Source organism: Dipteris shenzhenensis, chromosome 20, assembly GCF_047967505.1.
Source record: "Dipteris shenzhenensis isolate YYH24624 ecotype China chromosome 20, Dip_SZ_1.0, whole genome shotgun sequence".
In the NCBI taxonomy this organism is placed as follows: domain Eukaryota; kingdom Viridiplantae; phylum Streptophyta; class Polypodiopsida; order Gleicheniales; family Dipteridaceae; genus Dipteris; species Dipteris shenzhenensis.
The window spans coordinates 19,043,774-19,066,784 of NC_141615.1; the positions used below are offsets into that span (position 1 = coordinate 19,043,774).

The window sequence follows — 23,011 nt, forward strand, 5'->3', positions numbered from 1 at the left end:
GTAACTCCATCCAAACCACCAGGGAAAAAACATTCAGACCATTAAATGATTAACAAACCAACTGGGAAGTTCATTTCCTCCTGACCATGAAGAATGGTATCACGCAAGTCAAGCTTTTCAGTTGTATATGAGAATCAATATATATATATATATATACATATATATATATATACCTTTGTAAGACTAGATTAAGTCCAATCATACAAATTTAGATTTTTTTGTTGTTCTAAAGATCAAAAATCTACACAGAAAATAAAAGAGAAAATGAAAGAGAAGAAAAAAAGAGGTAAACCAAAACTTTTATAAAAAACAAAAGAAAGACATAATTAGCAAGCAAAGCAACACTTATGTCGTCATCAGTGCCCAAGCATAAGCAAAGCTATACTTATGTCGTCATCAATAGGCTGGAAACCTACAAGAAGACATTAACAGCCACGACTGACATGCAGCTACACTCCTAGCCTAGAATTGCATTTCGTTGGATCCCCCACATCTGTAATGCAAAACTTTAATTATAATGGCGTAACACCTTTCAAACTCATCCACTGTCAGTCTACAAAAAACCAGAAGCAGCCCCATGTAAATTTCCAATACTCGTCACAGCAAGGTAAAGCTCTTCCAATCAAATAGCATGGCAGCAGCTTACAAACAAATTAGCTCTTTGGACATCAATAGCTTTTTCCAGCTGCTTTCTATTTACAGAGCAAGAGCCCTTGTGATTGAATTTGGGACAGTAAAAAAGACATTGGCATGGGGATGCACCTTCTGCATGCTCTCCAACAAAATATCTAACCAGAATCACAGAACTCATGGACTTTGTGTAAGCCAGTATTTTCTCATGCTCATTGAGCATTTAAAAGCCTTTTGTAAAACAATAAATAAGCTTGATCTTGCATCACCCTGTTAGGTCCCACCACGGACACCATACCATCATCGTACCGGAGCCACTGACCATCAGATTGCCTTGAATCAGCTGTATAATGTCCGCGAGAGGGATCCTTCCCATGATGGGTAACTGTGGCTACCAGCTCATAATGACGCACCTGAACAAACATCCAGAGAAAACGAAGTCAGAAATGAGGTAGCTGAAACAATGAAAAAAAATTTCAAAGGTAGACCCAGGACACTAAAATAGAAGGCTTTAAATAAAAGGTTAAGACATTTGCCTCTTCCAATTCCTAAAATTTCAAATACCCCATTTGTAAATACAAAACGGGACAAATGGATGGTCGATCAATCATTCAACTAATAGCTCAGCAGCGTGAATGATTCCTGTATGGAGACTATGTGAAAGCTGAAATAGATATTCACATTATGAAGGACCCTTTTACCAGGGCTCTTAATAATATTTTAATTATCTGTATAAAATATCGGTATGTCAAAAGGGTAGGGTGAAAATGGACTAATTGATTGGTTCAGCCTTCACTTATCGCTGGGCAAGGATGATGAGCAGTTTGTCAAACATGGGAGGCCATTCTAGTGGGTGTAGACGGGTGACTGCATGGAGCAGGTTCACACATATGACTAGGGAAGGAAAAACTGTGCTGCACAGGTAACAGGAAAAGTTTTTTTAATGTGTAGAAAAACATAACTACAATGCTCCTCTAGTCTACCCCTTACTCGTACATTTTCTATGCTACCCTTTATTTTTCCCCTGTATGTTGCCACTCATCTTTCTATGCCCTGCTATAGAACATAATCCAATATCAGCTTGCCACCAGTGCAATTGATTGCATTCCCATTCACTGATCGCAAAGTCATCCACTTTGCTGCTTTTGCCAATACTATTTCTTATGTGGCGGGGCAGTTGTCTTCAACCTCAACAGTCGAATTCACCTTCACAGCAAAGAGATGGAAAGAAATTCAGGACACTATCAAGACAAGAAGAGTCTTGCCATGCAAGATTATTTTAGGAGCCAGAATGTGCACTTAATTGTGTTAAGAAGTCACATGGAGAGGATCCTTCAAAGGATTTTTCAGATGGATGGAACACTCACACAAGAGATGGTTGGAAGTATCATGGTAACTCAAGTCGTAATTTGGCCAAGAGGAATCAGATGTAACTCCCAAACCCAAGGACACATTATCTAATCCTTGGAACCTACTTATTATGGGGCTTACACTCTTTGTAAGAGAATTTTTTGTCCACTATATTTAATTCTACTTGAATTAAGATATCATTTTGAAATCCACCTTGCCCATTAATAGTAGTTTGTGTTACGATTGGCTTATCTCAATGTGTTTTGTGCGGGCATGAAACACAAGATTCTGTGCCACTATAACGGAGAATAGGAGTAGATGGATGCAAACTACCATGAAGATCTACCATCAATCCCCTGATCCATACACATTCTAATATAGTTGCAAAGTCTTCCCTATACTCAGCTTCACATGATGATGTAAAAGCTTCACATGATGATGTATTGTATTTTGCTCACCCAATACAGAAACAATGGCCATTGGTGGAGTATCTAGTGTCATAATCACCATCCCAATCTGAACGAGTGATGTAACTCGAGGTCACCGCCTGGCCCAGAACAAACCAAGGGATTGAGTACCCTGCAGATATCTCAAAATACGCTTTACAGTAGCCCACTGCCCAATGATGATGTCTTTGGGCTGCGCATCTACCTACTCAACTGGGATGCACTGAATAGGATATCTCGACAAGTATTGCAAAGGTAAATAAGGCATCCAATAGCCTGACTGTATGTGACAGCATAAATGGTTCACCTACATCATGCATGGACAGCCTCAGCCCAGGCTCCATTGGAGTAGGAATGGGCTTGCAGTCCTGAAAATTGAACCTTTGTAACAGTCCCTGTATATACTTGGACTGTTTCAGAACGATGTCCTCATCTGATTGCACAAACTGAATCCTTAGTAGTAATTCAAGATCATTTCTGCAATTTTCTCTTCATTTGTGCCTATGAGTGGCATATCATCACATAAAGGATGGCAATCAGCAAATCCCTTATAGGGGACGATTCTGTCAACCCTAACTGGTCAAATATGTATACATACTTCCATAACAGGCCTGGTACCTTATGCAGCTTGCACACCTTGTCTTCCTGACCAGGCACCCAAAAACCAGCAGGCTGACTCACATACTCTTCTTCCCATTGAGAAAGGCTCGAAATCTATCCCCTTTTGCTGAGAATACCCTTTGGGAACTAACCTTGCCTTGTACCTGGCAATGGTACCGTCAAATTTTCTCTTGGACTTGTACACCCACTTTGTTAGCACTGCCTTCCAGGCAGTGCTATACTAACACTTCTGTTAAAAAGTGTCCCACATAGTTTCTTGCCAAGTGCCCCCCTTCTATTTTGATTCTCTCTCTCTCTCTCTCTCTCTCTCTCTCTCTCTCTCTCTCTCACACACACACACTTCCTATTCCTTCCCCCTTTAACATTCACTTTACCTTTCCCCCTCTACTTAATTTTCTAATTAGAAGTTCCCCTCCAACCCTTTTTTCCTTTTATCCACCTTCGTTAATTAAATTTCTTCATTATTCACCTATTTCTCACTAATTGTTCTCTCTCCTTATTACATTTTTTCTCTAAATCCTCGAAGTAATTTTATTCACTTACTTGGGTTCTCATAGTAATTTTTACCTCTAAATTCTCATAGTAATTTTATTACTATGCCTAACTACGGTCTTCACCTACAAACGCTACTAGCTACCATGGAAAAAACCCCCCTACACGTGCAACCCCCCTTACGAAATATCTCCCTAACTTCCACTAACTGCCCACCTCCCCATAAAACCAAAAAACCCCCAATCTCCCGACTCTCCCTTCCCCGACTATCCCTCCCTTCATCTATATAAACCTACCTCTATGCATCCTTCCCCATCTCAAACTCTAGCCTACCTACGTTCTCCTGCCCTCTGCAACTTTGTCCCCTGCCAGTCTCCATCGCTATCTGTGCCCCGCAGCCCGCACCTACTCCCCTCTGCTTTGCTACGCCTACCACCCTCAATCTCCGCAGTCGGCTACCCAAGGGATTACATCCCTCCACTCATGTTGCCTCTGCCCCCTGTACTACGCCAGTCCATACCCGGTCGCCGAGGGGACTCTGCTCCCGAGCTGTCTACGACTCCTCGCCCGCCTTTTCGCTTGTCAGTACCTCGCTCCAGGCTTCCAAAGTCCACATTGCGTACCCTCTGCTGATCCACACGCAGGCCGTGACGGCTCACCTCAACTCCAGCACTCCTCGATTGCAGTGCGCCGCCCATGTGCTCTGTGCTCAATACTCACAGATCGCTGCTCTTCCTCCATCTGCACTCCACAGAGGTCCACTCATTCATTCTTCCCTCAATCTATTTAAGCCTTTTTTTTTCCTTTTTTCCCTTATTTTTTCTTGTATTTCCCCCTCATCTTAAATTAATCCTTTAATCCTACATACCTCACTTTACATACACACACAGTTTGCAAATCTCTTTGCATTTGCAAGCGGTCGCATCATCCATTCATTTTGACAATCGTTTGCATCTGGCAGAACTTAAGGCAGTGCTCACGAGTAGTTGTACTCCCTTGTTCCAATAGTTTTCTTTCCCATGGGCAAATCTACCAAATACTCTTTTGGATAGAACCCAACTCTGACTTCATGGCCCTCATCCAATGCTCACTATCTTGAGCATCCTCACAGCTTTCAGATTCTTCTGTGTCACACCTGAACTGATCTAAGCTGTATCAGAAAAGGGTGCCCCCCCTGTCCCCCTTGAACCAGCCTGTTTCCCAGTGGAGAGAGGGGCTGAAAGTCTGCTGCCCTGCAGAGTTTGAAGCAGCCACCTGGGAACTGTCCTAGCTTCATGTGAAGCAGTTCTCTCCTCTCTGACAATCTCTTCAACATCATCATTTGTAATAGGCTGATCCTCGACCTGATTGGGAGCATCCTGAGCCTGCTATGCACCAGCATGTGCAGGCTGTAATTGCTGATCTTCTCCTGGCTTTTTTAATGTGCCCTCAATAGAAGCAACGCTTCCTGAGAACCTGTATGCAGCTGTCTAGTGTGAAAATTGTAGAGACGGTAAGCTTTAATTTCAATGCTGTAGCAAACAAACATGAACTTGATGGCCTTATCATCCAGCTTGCTCCTCAGACACCCTGAGTTAGTCAACCCATCATACCAGTTCTCAAAAGGAGTAATGGTATTTAGGGCCTTGATTGGGCATCTGTTCAAAATGTATGCTGTGCACACTATAACCTCCATCCAAATCTGTGTGCCAGTCTCTTTCCCTTAGTCATGCATCTGATCATTTCCATTGGAGACCTATTTTAAGTCTCAGTAACACCATTTTGCTGAGGTGTATATGGTGTACATGATGATGTACACCCATCCTTTATGCCTCTCGCCTTCATGGAAGCATTGAAGACAACTGACATATACTCTCCCCCTCTATATATTCTCAAAGTCTATATTTTGCACCCTAACTCATTCTCAACCATAGCCACAAAATTGATTGAAGCTCTAATTTTCTTTTAAGGGATATACTCATGAAAATATGGAAAAATCATCTATAAAGGTCACAAATAACAAATACTATATATACCTTTGTAAGACTTAGAATATGTCCAATCATACAAGTTTAGATATTTTGTTGTTCTAAAGACCAAAAATCTACACATTAAATAAAAGAGAAAACGAAAGAGAAGAAAAAAGAGGTAAACAAAAACTTTTATGAAAAACAAAAGGAAGACATACTTAGCAAGCAAAGCAATACTTAGAGGGCCTCCCCGCGCTAGCCAGTGGTGCTTGGGAAGCCCTACTAGCAAGATCCTTTTGCAGCCCCCTGCTTGTAAAATGCTGAGTGATGCCACTTTCCTAGCAGTGGACTGCTGCCTTGGCTGCCTGGATTTTCCAGATTCTAGCCCAGCATTCCACAAGTGGACTGGCTGAACTGGTAGAATAGAGTATCATTCTCTGAAACCTTGGCTAACATCAAGATCTGCATGTAACTTGCAGAGCCAAACACACTCTACCATAGATGTGTGAAGGCTGCCCTTCACAACTAGAAGTAGCAACTGTTAGAGATGCTCAATGCCCCACCCTCCTGGTAACCACCAGTGGTCCAAGGTGCTCAAGTTGTAAGGCCCCCATATGAGGAGAAGCCATGTGTGAGCCCGGGACACTGGATGGATCCTGACTTGCATGTCAGATGAGGTCTATCAATGAGACTGTTGATGGTAGAAAGGTGATTGTGTGGGAGCCCCTTATTCTTGCTGGGGCTTGGGGACAGGGGGGTCCCAGGGTAGCCAACGGCCCCCCTGGTGGGGGTTCGGAGGCGGGAGCCCTCGAGGCGACGGTATAGGAAATATTCCCTGAATATTCCATGGACGACTAGTCGGTTCCACCAACTAGGTTGACTGGTCGGCTCCACCAACTAGGTCGACTGGTCGACTCCATTGACTACGTTGATCCGACTACCGCCCTCATAGCTATAAAGAGGCAACCTCCCCAGTCCATTGTATCAGATCAGTTCATATTAAATCAGATCTTCCAGCTAGTAGCTCTTCACCTAGTATCTGTCTAGATCGCCATCTAAGCTCCACTATGGGAGCGCACGGGTGGACGGAGCCATCATCTGTACTACATCAGTATTGAAGGAAAAGTTTGTTCCTCTCCAGTTTGCTGTGTACTCTCTATTCTTTGTTCAGTTTCTGTTCCGCTGCGCCATGTAATTTAATAGCAACTGTAGGTGCTTCTTACTGAACAAAGGAATGCATGAAGAGCTAAGCATGAAACAGTTGTCCCTATGAGACACACGGGTGTCGAAACAACCAGCACAGCACTGTCCATGAAAGCATGCATAAAGAGTGAAGGCTTACCATAATATAACAGTCCCAAATGCTGCGCGCCTTGCAAGTATCAAAGGACACATTTCAATGCTTGCCGATGTTATGTACTGGGCTTGTGCATGAAATTGCTTAACTTAGACACTGCATATCGCAGATCAGGTCTAGTGTGAGATAAATAGATAAGGCAGCCGCCCACAATGCACTGGTAAAGAGCATTATTAAAATGGGTCCTCAAAGAACGTGCCAAAACCCGCTTACAATGCTCAAACTAGAAGCACTGTAAGAGCTGTCCAATGTACTTGGATTGGCTCATCATTATGCCCCCCTTAAAACTAGCAAACTAGATGCCAATGTAATAATGCAACCTGCCCATATCTATGAAGGCAAATGATTTCTGCAAATCAGCTTGAAAGCTGCAATTTGTTGTATATCTGTTCCAATAATAAGCATGTCATCCACATATACAATTAACATCAGAAATCTGATTCACTCTTCCACACATAAAGAGTGACCTCTATGGGGCTGTTCTGAAATCCAAAGCATAGCAAACATAATGTATTTTGGCATACCATGCTCGGGCCACTTGCCTAAATCCATAAAGGGATTTTTCAGCTGGCAAACCTGATTTTCAGAACCTTCAACCTCAAAGCCTAAAGGTTGGCTGACATAGACTTGTTCAAGTAGATCATCATGAAGGAAAGTTAAATTATTGTCGAGTTCGTGAACCTCCCAATGCCCCATGTGCCATTTGCATGAATGGAAACAACTTCAGCTCTGTCACGGCTCAGAACAAGTATCCTCCACCCGAGTTGTAACTTCGAGGTGAAGTCTCTAGAGTTGGTTAAGGGAACCCCAACCCAAGAATAATAGTCTTTGGAGTTGGTTAACGGATGCCCAACCCAAGAATGATAGTCTATGAGTAGGTCCAACCTAGGAGTCACCATGGTTAGGTGTCTTGTTCTAGTTAGGCAGACTCACTTATTGAGTCACAACCTGAGGCGCAATCTCAAGGGTTGCCAATAGCACTAGTACAAACCTTTGAGCACCAAAACATAGAGGTCACTAGGTAACCTCCTAGATTTGACGGATAAATAGCAACACAATCCATAAGGTGGAAAGACTCAAGGTTATAGGTCCTCTTAGGAGCAACCTCACCAAGATTCTGCACTAATTGCACATTAAATGTGATGGAAATAGAGAGAGAAGAGAGAGAGCAGGAAGCAAGAGAGTGTGAGAGCTGAACACTGAGTATGCAATTGAAGAGTGAAAAAAAAACAAAGGGGGGATAAGGTTTTGTCTAAGTGACAAACCTTATCCTTCACTAACCGTAGTTAGTGAACTAACTGTGGTTAGGGGGGAAACCTCTAAATGAGGGAAAAGTGCCCCTAACCCACTTATTGACATTACATTGGTCACTACCTAGAATTTATCAATAATTCTGACACCCCCCTGCAGTGCCAATGTCATGTACAAGGAAATGATCAGTCACCAAAAGGAGATAAATTCAAGGCACTGCAAAATGCCTCAAACTTCTCACGTGGAAGTGCTTTGGTGAAGATGTCTGCAACATTGTCATGTGTTGACACATAGATCATCTCTCCTGCATGCAACTTCTCTCTGACATAGTGATAGTGAACCTCAATGTTGTTCGTGCGAGCATGAAACACAGGATTCTTTGCCACTGCTATAGCACTATGACTATCAGTGAGAATCGGAGAAGGACCCTCCAATGAAAGATAAAGATCAACAAGCAAACGACGCAGCCAAACACATTCAACTGTCGCTATGAAAGCTGCCCTGTACTCAACTTCACATGAGGAAGTAGCCACAGTAGATTGCTTCTTGCTCAGCATTAGTAGCTGTAGCATCTGAACTACCCACTGAAAAATATGAAGTGCAAGACAAAAAGGCATAGTGCTCTTCCACAAAGTTGGCTGCAACATCTCCCCCATCATGAGAATGTGGAGCTGATGCATCTGACACAGCCATACATGAGTCCCTTTTCTTCTCTTTGGCTATGCGCTTCTTGCATTCTCCAATATAATGACCTGGCTTCTTGCAATAATGACAAATGCCCTTCTTTTTCTGCTTATTTGCGTCACCCTTTGCCTTATAAGAAGGCTGTCCAGAATCAGCTTTATGCTGATGTGTGGGCTGATTGGCATGTGGCTTTTGCTGCCCTTTACCCTTGGGCTTGAACTTGGAGAGCATGGCATGCTCGCCAACCCGGGTTGCCATACTTCAGCGAGTCTGCTCCTCCTGCAACAGAAGTCCTACCAACTCGTGAAAAGAGAGAGGATTGCTGCGCCCCTTCAATGACAAATTCAGTGAGGTGTGGAAACCGAGATAGGACTCGAGAAGAGAGTTCAGAGTGGTGGTGATCATCTCTGAATCCGGAATGACTTCATCAATATTCAGCAATTGTTCCCTCAAATCCTAAAGCTTTGTGAGGTCGAATTCATGGAATCTCCCTCATCCATATGCGTAAACTCTCGCTTCAGAACGGAAACCCTGGCATCATTTCTTGCTGCAAACACACTCTCTAGTATCTCACAAGCTGCCATAGATGTCTTGCATGACCGAATATGAGGTATAATGAACCTCTTGATAGAAAGAGAAATTACTAAAAGAGCTTGTGCATCTCTGAAGTCCCATCTTTTCTATTCTGTTGTAGGAGCTCTTGGGTCTTGCAAGACAACCAAGGCAACATGGAAGAAATTGAAGTGTACTTGCAAATGGATAATGAGAAAGTACAAATGGTGGCCTACATAGGGCCACAAACTTAAGTGTCCTAAGTGAACTAGGACTAGTGTTCCACATGGACTAAATGTCCTAACTAGTCATAACTAGCCTACAAGGCCATACTAGGGCTAAGTGGCAACAATTAGCAGCTTCTTCACCATGAAACTCCGCAGAAACAATTGATGCCATCCAATTAATCCTCTTGGTCCAAAACCCCAACACACCTTTCGGATTCCTTTTCTGATTCTGAACCATCTCAAATGTATGTACAGACTGCCCCACACTGCCTCGCTAGCCAATGCTTGGCTAAACAATGCACAGACCTCACTGAATTCTAACAGTAAAGGTCTTGACTAGTGTAGGGCATCCACACTTCCAATGCAAGAACTGAACAGGGCAGGACTGTATCTGCAAATTCAAGCTGATTTGAGAGTTGGCGGCTCCAACTGAGATTGGCCAAGGCTAGTACTGACCTGTTTGATCAGAAACAGAGTCTTTTTGAAGACTGTTTGGACAGAAACAAAGTTTTCCAGGGCTGGTCAACTAGTAATTCAACCAAGTAGAGAACGAACTGAACGGGCCCAACCAGAAATGTGCTGGACCAGGTCCAAAAAGTGAGGCGAAGCTCCATAAGAGAGGTAACTTTGCTGCAGCAGAGAAAAGCCTCCGAAACATGTCGAAATCAACAATGCCGCAAGTGAGGGTCCTTCCTCATAGAGATATGTGCCATTAACCATTCACAAAATATGCTTGAGGCCGAGTCATGGCTGGGAATAATGGTGGCAAGCTAGCAGAGGATAGTTCTCAAGCATTGAGGTCCATGGTGTCCTGTTTGGATGATAAGGAAAAAGAAAAAGAGATTTTGGCCAAGAAGGAAAGTGACAAGGGAGCCCTCAGATCGAAAATATGGGCCGCTTCAGAATTGATTTGAATCTGTAAACTCTTGCTTGATAGATATTAAGATGAACAGCAATCCGACTAGACTCTTGAAGCTCTACATCCATTCTTTCCTCTTCAGGCTCACAGATTCACACAAGTACTCGGGCCACTTAAGTAGGTCTAAAGCCCTAAAGGTCATCTGGCAGTTGGTAGATGGAGTGAGTGGCAGTGGCACATGGCGGTCCTACTCAGAATAGTGCCACCTTAGTAAACTTCACCTGTATGTCAACAATATTCCTCCCCACCAACCCCCAGCGTTGCACTATGTTGTAGAGCTCTACCTTGAAGTTAATGCCAGTTCACAGTAACTGTATTCCCTCCTCAAAGTTGTGCCAGCCTGACTAAACACATACATCTAATCATGTTCTAAAACTGCCAGTCCTGAAAGAGACCCTCTCTTCTGCTGTTATGTACCTTTGCATCTTGCTGCTCTGACATTGAGAGCCATGAAATTCCTCATGATGGAGGGAATCGATATACATTTTTCCTAATTCCAATCACACGCTTTAAAGATGGTCTTTGCAACATCTACATCAGCCCCATCACGTGATTTAGCACAGAAATTTCTGCATTTTGCATTTCAGTCTTAGGGAGCTACTTTCTGTTCAGAGGAATTGAAGAGGTTCTTGAGCACCTTTGTTGCCCCTTGTCCCTGCAATATGATGTCCTTATCCACTATCCCTCATCTCCTTACCTTATGCCATAACTTCTGTTTCTGATTTTATAGTTTGAATGTACAAATCATAGGATTCCAGAGTAAGAATGCGTGAGCAAGTAACATCAAGTACAATCATAAAATAGATCATAAATGAAACTCGTTGCTTTGATCTGCATCCCCCACAATAAAACATTTTACAAACGACACCTTCTAATAACCAATCAACGAATGAATAAGCTAACATTCCATTCAAATACCTAAAGAGAACAGACGTAGAAACGGGCATGCAACTTACCTCAGATCCAGAGCTTGTAGTGTTAGCAAGTAGATCCCGTCCTAAAATGAGATTAAAGGGGAAATGCAAAGGCTTATGCAGTTTACTAATGCCACGAGCACCGTAGCTGAACCGCATTAGATGAAGTATTAGGACCCTTGGCAAAGACTGCAACTTTACTGACTTGCTTGCGCTGACTACAGCTGCCTGCAAGATGAATGAACAGAGTGACTATCCTAAACTTGAAGCCATTAAGAAGTTGATAATTTAAAGCACCAATGCCTATGTTTAAATGGAAGCAAAATGTACACGCACACACACACACTCATGCACGGACACACACACCGCCCACCCACCTATAGATGTTTTGCAATATGAAATATCAAAGTGACTAAATAAACACTGCTACGCCACCAGCACAATTACAAGCATTGAAAGCATAGCGAATGCCTTTGTCCAAACAGAAGAAAAATGCATAGGCATGTAACTCTCTCTCTCTCTCTCTCTCTCTCTCTCTCTCTCTCTCTCTCCCACTATGTATAATCACATCACGACCAATATTTCTGCCGCTCACTGAGAGCAGAATTTGGTTTGTGTTGTGATCTTGTCGTTGTGTGCGTTGTATGTTCAGTCCTCGAATGGACTTCAAATGAGTTATTATTGGCTCCTTGATTGTTTCAATGAAGTAAAAAGACCCTCCTCTCCCACTATGTATCATCACATCACGACCAACATTTCTGCTGCTCACTACGAGCAGACTTGTTGGTTTGTGTTGTGATATTTTCATTGTGTGTGTTGTGTGTTCAATCCTCAGATCGCCTTCGGATGAGTCATTATTGGCTCCTTGGAATTGTTTCCACTGAAGTAAAAAAACCCTCTCTCTCTCTCTCTCTCTCTCTCTCTCTCTCTCTCTCTCTCAACCCGATACAAGGATAGAAGCAAAATGCATAAGCATGTACCTCCTCAAATACATGGATAGATGGATGAATGGATGGATGTGGTGGGTGGTGGGTATGCATGTGCATTGTGTGCACATATATGTATGTAGATGTGTAGCAAGACTATTGTTTAAATGTACACGTGTGTGCATGTCCATATAAAGTGTACATGTGTATCTATATGATTGATGTACCATGTGTCACCACAATGTAAATATCCTTAGTCAAAGTACAGTTGACCATTTATTTGATCATAATTAAAGAGTTTTCTATCTGTGTTAATTATGGTCAAAGAGTTCCTTTAATGGTCAAAGAATTTACTACGGTCAAAGATACTTGACTCTGGTCAAGAAAACCTGACTTCGGTCAGGGAGACTTGGTTCATTACCAAGAGGGTTAACAGCAGTTAACCACAGAACCACAAAGCTGACTACGGTCAGAGAGTGTTGACTTTGGTCAACGAGACTTGGTTTATTGCCAAGAGGGTTAACTATGGTTAACCAAGAAGTGCCAACTTCAGTTGGAGAGTTGTGCCAACTTCGGTTGGAGAGACTTGACTATAATTAAGGCGCCTCGACCCTTGGTCAAAGCCCCTTAATTATGATCAAGAGCATTGACTTCGATCAACCAGAAATGAATATATTTTTATATTTGTTATGTGTGCACATGTGTTTTTTAATTAATTGTTGCAGGTACTAAGAAGAGTTATTTTCCTAAGCGCTACGGGAGCCTACCAGAGTCTAGGAGGCGGTTCGCGTGACCAAGTACTTCGAAGACTCCAGAGTTGCCCTTAGTGGCATGTAATTAGGAAAGTAAAGTAGAAATTGACAAGTGGCTTGTTGCCAAGAAGGGGAGCCTGAGAGCTCATGTTATGAAATTATTCACGTTTGAATTATGTATGAACAGCTTCTACGCTGAACACTTGTACTTGATTTCTCTCTTATGAATAAAAACCTTCAAGGGGGTCCAGCCCGACGATTGTCCCAAGCCCTAGTGTATCTGTTGAGAGGGAGAGAGGGAGAGAAATGAAAGTGTCTCTGCTGTATTTTACGTGGAAGGTTTTGGCTGTCCTCTACAGGTAGATTACATTGGTATCAGAGCCGGATTAAAGGCTTTCTCAAGCCTTTGACGATCCAAGTAATAGCCTAGGCAAGAATGTGCAAGGAAGGAAAGAGAGTTTGCTGTTCGCAGCGGACACAGTCCTGACGAGACGTTGACGAAGGTGAAGCTATGGAGAAGCTCACGTAGCCACAGGCTTTGAGGGAGCGCACAGGCTGTGACTGTAATCCTTGACTCACGATATCGACGGGCAACACAGGGTGCCATGGATTGCAGAGGTGTCTGACGGAGAACCCACGCAGGGAGCGTAGTATTACTCTAGTGATCAAGAGGATTGAGGATGGAGCGACGCCCAGCCAAGCAGCAAAGACTGTCGATGAAATCCCGTCGATGAAATCCCGCACTAGATGTTGCAGAAGAAAACACGACGCCGGCACGACGCGCGACGCTGCTCAGTCAACCAAGGTTTGAAACCTTAGGCATATGTGGTTTTTGCTGACATGGCCAAGGTGCCAACTAGGAGTACATGTGGCAGATGAGCAGCAGGCAGGTGACGTGGCAAGTATGCACAAAGCTGACGTGGCGCTTACACGTGGCACACAGTGACGTGACAGCCAAACGTGCAAGCTGACATGGCAGCCAGTAGGTCCAGCTGACGTGGCAGACACAACCCAAATGAAAGTACAGAGCTGGTCTCAATCCAAGAATTCAGGCAGTAGTGAATACGTTGGGGGCAAAGAACATTCAAGACCTTATGCATTCAACTTCAGTAGCAATCTTGTGCCGTTACAAGATCCATCCACAGTACTATCCTTGCATGCAGGACGTGGTGAAAGAAAGAAAGCTGATTTTTCAAAATCAAAAAAGAAAGAGTATCCCAAGGTTGAAAAGAAAGGGTTTCAGCCTCAGAAGCCGAGGGGTACTCAAATTTGAAAGTCATATAAAGGCAAATCCCCATTCACTCCTGAACAGATAGCTGAATTCTGTAGAGATGGAAAATGCTTAAAGTGTGGGAAAGAGGGGCATATGGCTGCCCAGTGCCCTGAGAAGCCTTCGGGTTCTAAGGAGCAGAAAAAGCCACAAGTACCACCGAGGCCGATGGTGGAAGCAGTCCCAGATGTTTTGGGAAGTACCTCAAATCCAAAGGAAAAAGAGCTTTTGCTATCATGGGGAAAGATAAGAGATCAACAAGCATTAATCCTATTTGATCCAGGGTCTACAGACAATTTCATATATGAAGATTTAGCCCTGAGATTAGGGATAAAAACTGAAGAACTAGGTAGAGCTATTGATGCTGATCAAATGTTCCAGGGGAACCCAGTGCAAGTTACTCCTTTGATTGGAAAGCTTCGTGTCCATGTGCAGAGCTATGTAGATCAAGAGGACTTCTTAATCTCTCCTCTCAAGCAGCATGATGTTGTATTTGTACACCATGGTTCCATCGAAAGGAAGTAACAATAGAATACCCTGAGAGGATGCTGAGTTTTATCCATAGGGGAAAAAACCAGTGTTTAGTTGCCAGGAATAAAGGGAAGACTATCCCCATTGTATCTGAGGTTACATGTGGTAAAGCAATAAAGTCTGTAGTTTCCGCGTACATGGTTTTTGTAAAAGAAAAAGAGAATGATATCAATGCTGAAATGAATGATGCAGACAAAGATAAATTTCAGTTTCTTGAAAATTTTAAAGATTGCTTTTCCGATGCTTTGCCAGGGGAGTTACCCCCAGAGAGGCCAGAAGATCATCAGATAGAGTTAATGCCTGGTAGTGAGCCACCAAATAGACCACCATATAGAGTCAGTGCGACTCAGAGAGAGGAGATTATGGCTCAGGTACAGGACTTGCTGTCCAAAGGGTTGATTCAGCCCAGCTCGTCTCCTTTTTGCTCACCGGTGCTTCTAGTACAGAAGAAAGATGGTTCTTTTCGAATGTGCATTGATTATCGTGCATTGAATAAGATGACCATCAAAAATAGATTTCCGATACCACGCATAGATGATGTGCTTGACCAGTTTAAAGGAGCAACAGTTTTCAGTAGGATAGACTTGAAGAGTGGCTATCATCCAGTCAGGATACAACCACAAGATGTGCATAAGACAGCTTTTCGCACTACATTCGGGTTGTATGAATACTTAGTGATGCCTTTTGGGTTGACAAATGCTCCAGCCTTATTCAATAGAATGATGGATCGCATCTTCCGAAAGTACAGGCATTTCACGGGTACTTTCTTTGATGATATCCTAGTCTTTTCAAAGACAGAAGAAGAGCACAGGTAATATCTTGCTTTGGTATTTCAAGAACTTCGAAATCATCAGCTTTTTGCCAATAGCAAGAAAAGTGAATTCTTTTTGGAAGAGATCCATTATCTGGGGCATATAATATCCAAGAATGGGATACAAATGGATCCTGTAAAGATCCGAGCCATCCAAGAATGGCCTGAGCTGAAAACTGTGCATGAAGTCCGTAGTTTCTTGGGACTTTGCTCCTATTACAGGAGATTTATTAGGCATTTTGCTGATATCGTAGCTCCATTACATGACCTTACTAAGAAAAATGCAGCCTTTACATGGGGAATATCACAGAAGAAAGCATTCAATACACTCAAAGAGAAGTTGACTACAGAGCCTATTCTTGTAGTCCCGGATCTCTATCAACCTTTTGATGTTGATTGCGATGCTTGTGGAGAGTGTGTTGGGGCTGCATTACATCAGAATGGACATGTAGTAGCATACAAGAGCCAAAGATTGCGTGATGCTAAAAGATATCTGGGAATCTATGAAAAAGAATTGTTGGCTGTAGTTCATGTTGTGAACACATGGAAGCATTATCTTTTGGGTGCAGATTTTACTGTTAAAACAGATCACCAAAGTCTGAGATATTTTCTAACTCAGACAAAACTTTCCGAGAAGCATATGAAATGGGCAAATATGCTGTCAATGTAGATGCCTTGTCCCGAAGACCCCAGGTCAACAATGTGACTATTGCTTATCATCAGTGTGAGTGTTTAGAGAGAGAGAGCAAGACCATCACTCTCTGTAAAAGTATGCAGAGTAAGTGAAGAATCATGACCATAGTGAAGGCCCAAAACTTGAGTGTCTTTCAAGTATCGTAAGACACACTTCACAGCCTCCATGCATGAGTCTGCTCAAGTGAAAAACAGCATACTGAAGATCTAGGCCGTGTGTGACATAGATATATCAAGCATCCAACAGCCCGTTGATATTGAGTGACATCAAAGAGTTAACAGCATCATCCATGGAGAAAAAGAAACCAAAATCCAGACTGGTTTACAGTCCTCAAACTAAATTTTGTCTAGGAGCTGTCCAATGTATTTAGACGAACTCAAATACCCACCCTCAACATGAGCAACCTGAATGCCAAGATAGTAGTGAAGCTGGATCAAATCTATCATAGTAAATGCCTCCTGCAAATCAACCTTTAAGGCTCCAAGATGCTGAGTGGAATATCCAGTCAAGAGCATATCAAGTGGAATATCCAGTCAAGAGCATATCAACAACATACAAAATTCAAATCAGCACACCTGCAGACATAGAGAGTGATCTCCATAGGGCTATTCTGAAGACTTAAAAATACCTTATTGTCAAACCCTTTGATTTCAAAGCCAGGAGGCTTAGAGACGTACACCTCCTATTGCATTGCTGAAGATTGAGAACGGCTTGCCATAGAAATAGTATTTCCTAAAACTCCAGCTGAAATGCTTACATCTCAACCCTTATGTTAAATGGTCTCGATGTTCTTTCCGTACCCAATTCGAGGATTGACTTGCTTATGCGAAAGCATACCGAATATAACATCAGCACCTTGAATCGGGCAAGCATAAGAGGCAGGTGATCAAGTTACCCCTAAATGTGAACCTTAGTGTGCCGATGAGAGGATACATCTTTTTTTCATGACACTTGAAAGCACAATGTCACGATTTGGGACTCTCCTAAGAAAATAAAGAGTAATCTTTATTAGAATTGACTCCAGTCAAAGAATGGTAAAGTTGGTTAACCAAGAATAAGTTTATTATTTTTACTTTTTCCTTGCATTGGTTAAAAGAGAACTGTGGGGATGCCCACAAGGGACTAGAAATAGTCCAAAAACTAGAATGCATGCATTAGACTAACCTAGAAATAGTCCAAAAACTAGAATGCATGCATTAGACCAAGAGGAGTGCAAGGATTAAGGGAAAAGTGCAAAAAGCAGGTCCTACAAGGCAAAAAGCACCAAGATGTGGGCGCCTGCTTTATGGAGGATCCCACAAGGCCAAATCAGTTCCAGTGCAATTTCCAAGAAAAGACCCCTACATCTGATTTTAGGGAAAGCTCAGATTTCTGAGAAAAGTATCCCTAATTTAGGCTTACGAAAAAGCTAGCACCATCTTATTAGAAAGCTCTTGCTTTCGGGTTGGAGGTTAAGTCTATAAAAGAAGAGCCTCAAAGCTGCCTGCAGCCCCCAATTGAAATTTCCTGTACGAAACACTCAACCCAAAGCAATCTATCGAGCCCCATTGCACTCCTCGTATGGGGGCTAACAAGTGGGGCGTTAATGCTCTTTATCCAACACAACTCTGATTGAAAGGAGCTGGAAAAATGCATCTGCGTACCAAAGTTCTCAAACAAGGCCTGCCAGAACTGACTAGTAAACTTTGAATCCCCCGCTCAAATACAATGCTGTGAGACCCACAATAGGATAATGAATAAGCTGGTTGCATCTTGAGTTGACATTTGGAGCAACCATCGCGAAGGGAGCTGCATTTTGAAGCGTTTGGAGCTGTTTTTTCTCAGCTTTTACCTCGCACATGGAGGCTACCTGCTGTATGAAATCCATACAGTTTGTACGGCTCATTTAATTCGCATGTGTGACTGTACGGCCATCCGCACAGTCCGTACATGATGTACGAACCTGCTGCGCCTGCATTTAATGCACCGAAAGACTGTTTCGACCAACCTTGAAGTTCGTGCCTGCATTTTGGTGCTGTTTCCTGCTGTACGGAACTGTCTAGGGCTGCATGCCAGCCAAATCGAAGCGTTTCCAGCATTTTGAAACTGTTTCGAGGTGCGAATCAGCATTTCGGAGCTGCCTTGAGCTACGTGCCAGCGTTTGGAGCCATTTGGAGCTACTGAATTGATCCGAAGACTTCCCTTTGAGCCCTTCCCTCCTCATTTGGCATCCCTTTGCATCAGGCTGCAAGTTTCTCTCCATTGGATCTCTTTCTCTCCTCCTCGTGGGAGCACTTCGTTTGCTTTAATTCTCATTTCCAACCCTCATTTGCTCGCTTTCAGAGCCTATCACTGTTGTACATCATTGGGTAAGCTGTTGTTGCATTGCCTTTTTCCAATTTCTGCTTCATTTGCATTTTGGAAAGGCCTCGTGATGCCTTTGGGAGTTTTTCTTGCAACAGGTACACCTTGGGACAGCAGAGTCTTTTGCAGGCATAAGCTTTGAAGCTTGGGCAGATTTTTGGCACTTGATTCTAAGAGGTTGCCTTTCTCTCATTTGCTTTGCCAGTTGGTGCATTTGCCTTGTATTTCAGCACCATGTCTGGTGGCAAAGATTATTTATTTGGGCTGATTGGAACCAATGACAAGCTTGATGGCACCAATTACCCCATGTGGTCATACCTGATGGGACATGTTTTGGTTGCCAAGAATATATGGCATATTGTTTCAAGTTCTAAGGCCAAGCCTACACGCACTGTTACTGGTGCTACACCTACAGCCTCTGCTTCTTCAAGTGATGGGTCTTCAGATGATGGTTCTAATGCTACTGCTAGGACACATGCACCTCCTGCTCCACGTGCTTTGCCTCCTTCACAGGAGCAAATTCAGTGAGATGGTCATGATGCCAAAGCACATGCCTTGATTGCTCTTACACTGAAACGAGTTATTATCCCTCATATTCGGTCTTGCAAGACAGCTAAGCAAGCATGGGATCAGCTTGCATCTTTGTATCAGGTGCGGAATGAGGCGAGGGTTGCCTATCTCTGCAGGCAGTTGAAAGATTTAAAGCTTGATGAGGGTGGTAACATGGATGCCTATCTCACTAATGTGAAGGATTTGAAGGAGCAGTTGCCCAACATTGATGAGATTATGCCTGATTCTCAGCTGGTTTCTAATACCCTTGATGGGTTGCCTGAATCATATCAAGGCTTTGCTACTACATTGACGTTGGTTGCAGGGGGTGATGCCAATCATTTCTCATTTAACCAGCTTGTTGCTCTTCTTCTTCAGGAGGAGCAAAGTCGTGTGAATCGCAATGCTACTAATGCTTATGACAGATGTTCAGATGATGATGCTGCACTTGCCAATGCACATGCCTTTGCTATTGATTCTACCATGGCAGATACTCATATGTGGCATGAGAGATTTAGACACCTCAATTTTGGAGCCCTAGTGAAGTTATATAAGGAAGATATGATTGTCAATCTTCCCAAAATGCATATGCCTACCAAACATGTTTGTGAACCATGCTTACTTGGTAAGATGCACCATGCTGCGTTTCCCAAGGATGGGAGAGTTTGTGCTTCACACAAGCTTTATCTAGTTCATAGTGATGTTTGAGGGTTGCAGCTCTTGGGGGATGCTACTATTTTATTACTTTTATTTATGATTTCACCAGGTACACTTGGATTTTCCCTGTGCACGGTGGTGTGATTTTTTTATCTTTTCAGTTTACAATCTATTTCCACAAAGATACATGTGCAAGTGTGTGGATGAAAGTCAAAATATGTAGGTACTTGGCCAAAATATATGTTCCACAAAGATACATGTGCACATGTGTGGATGAAAGTCAAATAGGTAGGTACTTGGCCAAAATATATGTGTATAAAGATCATATACAGCAACTAGCAAGAAGGATATGAGCATAGTACTACTCTTTTATGCTTGGAATCAAAAAGATGGGAAATTAATACTGCATAGAAACTCAAAAAACTGTAGGGCTCTGCTGAAAGGTGGTGTCAAAACCTTGCCAGCTGTAGTCTTGTAGCCTTCAAGAGATTCTGGGGCGGCAAACAGCTTCAGCGCATCCTCTACTGTGTAAACAGCTTCAGGTAAAATGTCCAAATGTAGAAGCAGAAATGGTTGCACTGTCGCTGAGGCCTTAATTCCTGATAGCAGAGAGGCACAATCAGTAAAATGTATGTTACACTATAAGAAAAAAGATACAACCAAGAAAGTGTACAAACCAACTTATTTAATATTCGAATATTACACTGCTCTGGAAGTAACAATTGAGAGATCATCCCAATACAACAAGACACTCTCATGGGTAAATTTTCCATCATCAATAGTCGATATGGCCTGCCCGTAGAGACGCATTAAACTGATCTGAGGTCCTGTAGATTTCACATTTTGCTATGCCCTTGAAAAGATATTTGGTTCTGCAAATTCTGAATTCAAAGTTCAATCACACACACATCTACTGACAATCACTTCATAATATTGCGTTAGTGGTAAGGGCTGCAAGCCAGTCATTGTGGGCATTGTATGGAATCAAATGTTTACGCTTCAAGCACCAGTGGAGAGATTGCTTATTTCAATCTGAGCAGAAAGAGACCATTGGGACATTTCCATCTAGGCCTGACCCACAAGCCATGGAATCAAATTGCTTAAGAACTGGGAGTCAAGGCCTCCACACTGATGGCCTAGACTTACAAGGTGGGGCTGGAGCCCATACAGCCTGCACACAGATTGAAAAATCCACCTTCCAAACCCTGATTCAAGAATACATGTTCTCAGTCACACATTTGCAAGAGGGACACTCTTGTCCTAGGACAAAGGTTTGGTTTCCAATAATAACAACGACAAGTGGAGATGTTTGTGCTTCAATCGACCAGCCCCTAGCACAATCAAGGAGAGCTCATTACAGGCCATGCACTCTAGAGGGGCTTGAGAGTAGGCGATTCAATTTATTATTTGTTTGTTTGTTTGTTTGTTTCTCTCTCTCTCTCTCTCTCTCTCTCTCTCTCTCTCTCTCTCTCTCTCGCGGCTGGGATAGACCAAGCACAACGACATGTCGCGGATTTCTACGGATTTGAGTCAGCCCCAAAATATATGGAAGTGGAGGAGGAGGTAACCGACATGAGGAGAGTGGATCAGCGGGACTGGACAACGTGGAGCTGTAGAACCAAAGACCACGCACGACACAGAGGGTGACGAGAGCACGTACAATGGAGGTTCAGCCTATCTCAGCTCTCCTCAAAGGGCCATCCGAGCCGAGGTGTCATCTTCATATGGCCCATCGGATACAGAGATCACGGAGACCATGCCCCCCACCACAATGAGAGACATCTCGACAGACAAATATACGAGATATTTGCGCTACTCATCGAAGAGCCACCATGGCACTTGGATATGTATTTTGAGCACTAGCTTGGAGTGTTTGAGCATTTTGAGATTATTATTAGAATAGAAATAACCTTAGCAAGCTCTCTTCTTCAGCCCATGGTGGCTTCTATGAGTTACCTTTTTTATTATACCTCATCTCAGAGGCCTCCCGAAGACATTAATAAATCTATCTTTTTTTCTTCTCTCTCCTCCCATCCCCCCCCCCCTCCTCTGCATTGGCCTATACTTGATGAAGATGCGACAACACACAGAAACTTTATTGCAGCAGATCAAACAACAAGAGGTGGCAGTGCCACAAGAGACGAGACTTCTATACTTTTGAGTCAACCCCAAGATATAGACGAATAGAGGAGGAGGAGATAGACGAATAGAGGACAACATGGATCAGTGAGAAGATATGGCACGGAGCGGTGGAGCCAGGGACACAAAGACCGCAAAGTTTTGACTAGAGCAGCACGATGAAGATCCAACCCATCCCAGCTCTCCTCAAAGGGAACCATCCGAGGTGAGGGCCATTCTTGATATGGGCCCACCAGATACAAAGATCACAGAGACCACATCCCCCGCCACGGTGAGAGACAACTTGATAGACACATATACGAGACATCTTCTCAGTCCAAAGGAGAGCCACTATGGCACCTAGCTATGTATTTTGAGTAGTAGTTTTGAGTACTAGTTTTGAGTTTTTGAGTTTTCTTAGCATAGCACGATGAAGATCCAGCCCATCCCATCTCTCCTCAAAGGGAATCATCCAAGATGAGGGCCATTCTTGATATGGCCCCACCGGATACAAAGATCACAGAGACCACATCCCCCGCCACAGCGAGAGACAACCTGATAGACACATATACGAGAAATCTTCACAGCCCAAAGGAGAGCCACTATGGCACCTAGCTATGTATTTTGAGTACTAGTTTTGAGTACTAGCTTTGAGTACTAGTTTTGAGTTTTTGAGTTTTCTTAGCATAGCACTCAAAGGAGAGCCACCATGGCACCTAGCTATGTATTTTGAGTACTAGTTTTAGCTTTGAGGACTAGCTTTGAGTACTAGTTTTGAGCTTTGAGTTTTCTTAGCATAGCACTCAACGAGGGCCCTTCAGCACACAAAGGCCTGTATGACTTACTCTTGATAGGCCTGTGAGGCCTTCCAAAGACGTTAATAACCATGGCATGTATGACTTACCCTTTATAGGCCTGTGAGAGCCACCATGGCAGTACTAGTTTTAGCTTTGAGTACTATCTTTGAG

At 43.1% G+C, this 23,011-nt stretch overlaps 1 protein-coding gene across 1 annotated transcript in view; it reads right to left on the bottom strand.

Moving 5' to 3' along the window:
* Positions 1-554: 554 nt before the first annotated feature.
* The window catches only part of UBP24 (ubiquitin-specific protease 24), a 41,488-nt gene continuing 19,031 nt past the window's right edge, over positions 555-23,011 (bottom strand). The window contains exons 5-7 of the mRNA XM_087391453.1: positions 20,382-20,524; positions 11,435-11,620; positions 555-1,043 (exon numbers count right to left, since the gene is read on the bottom strand). Of these exons, the coding sequence (XP_087247579.1) occupies positions 843-1,043; positions 11,435-11,620; positions 20,382-20,524 (530 nt within the window). The 3' untranslated portion in view covers positions 555-842. The remainder of the gene's footprint in view (positions 1,044-11,434; positions 11,621-20,381; positions 20,525-23,011) is intronic.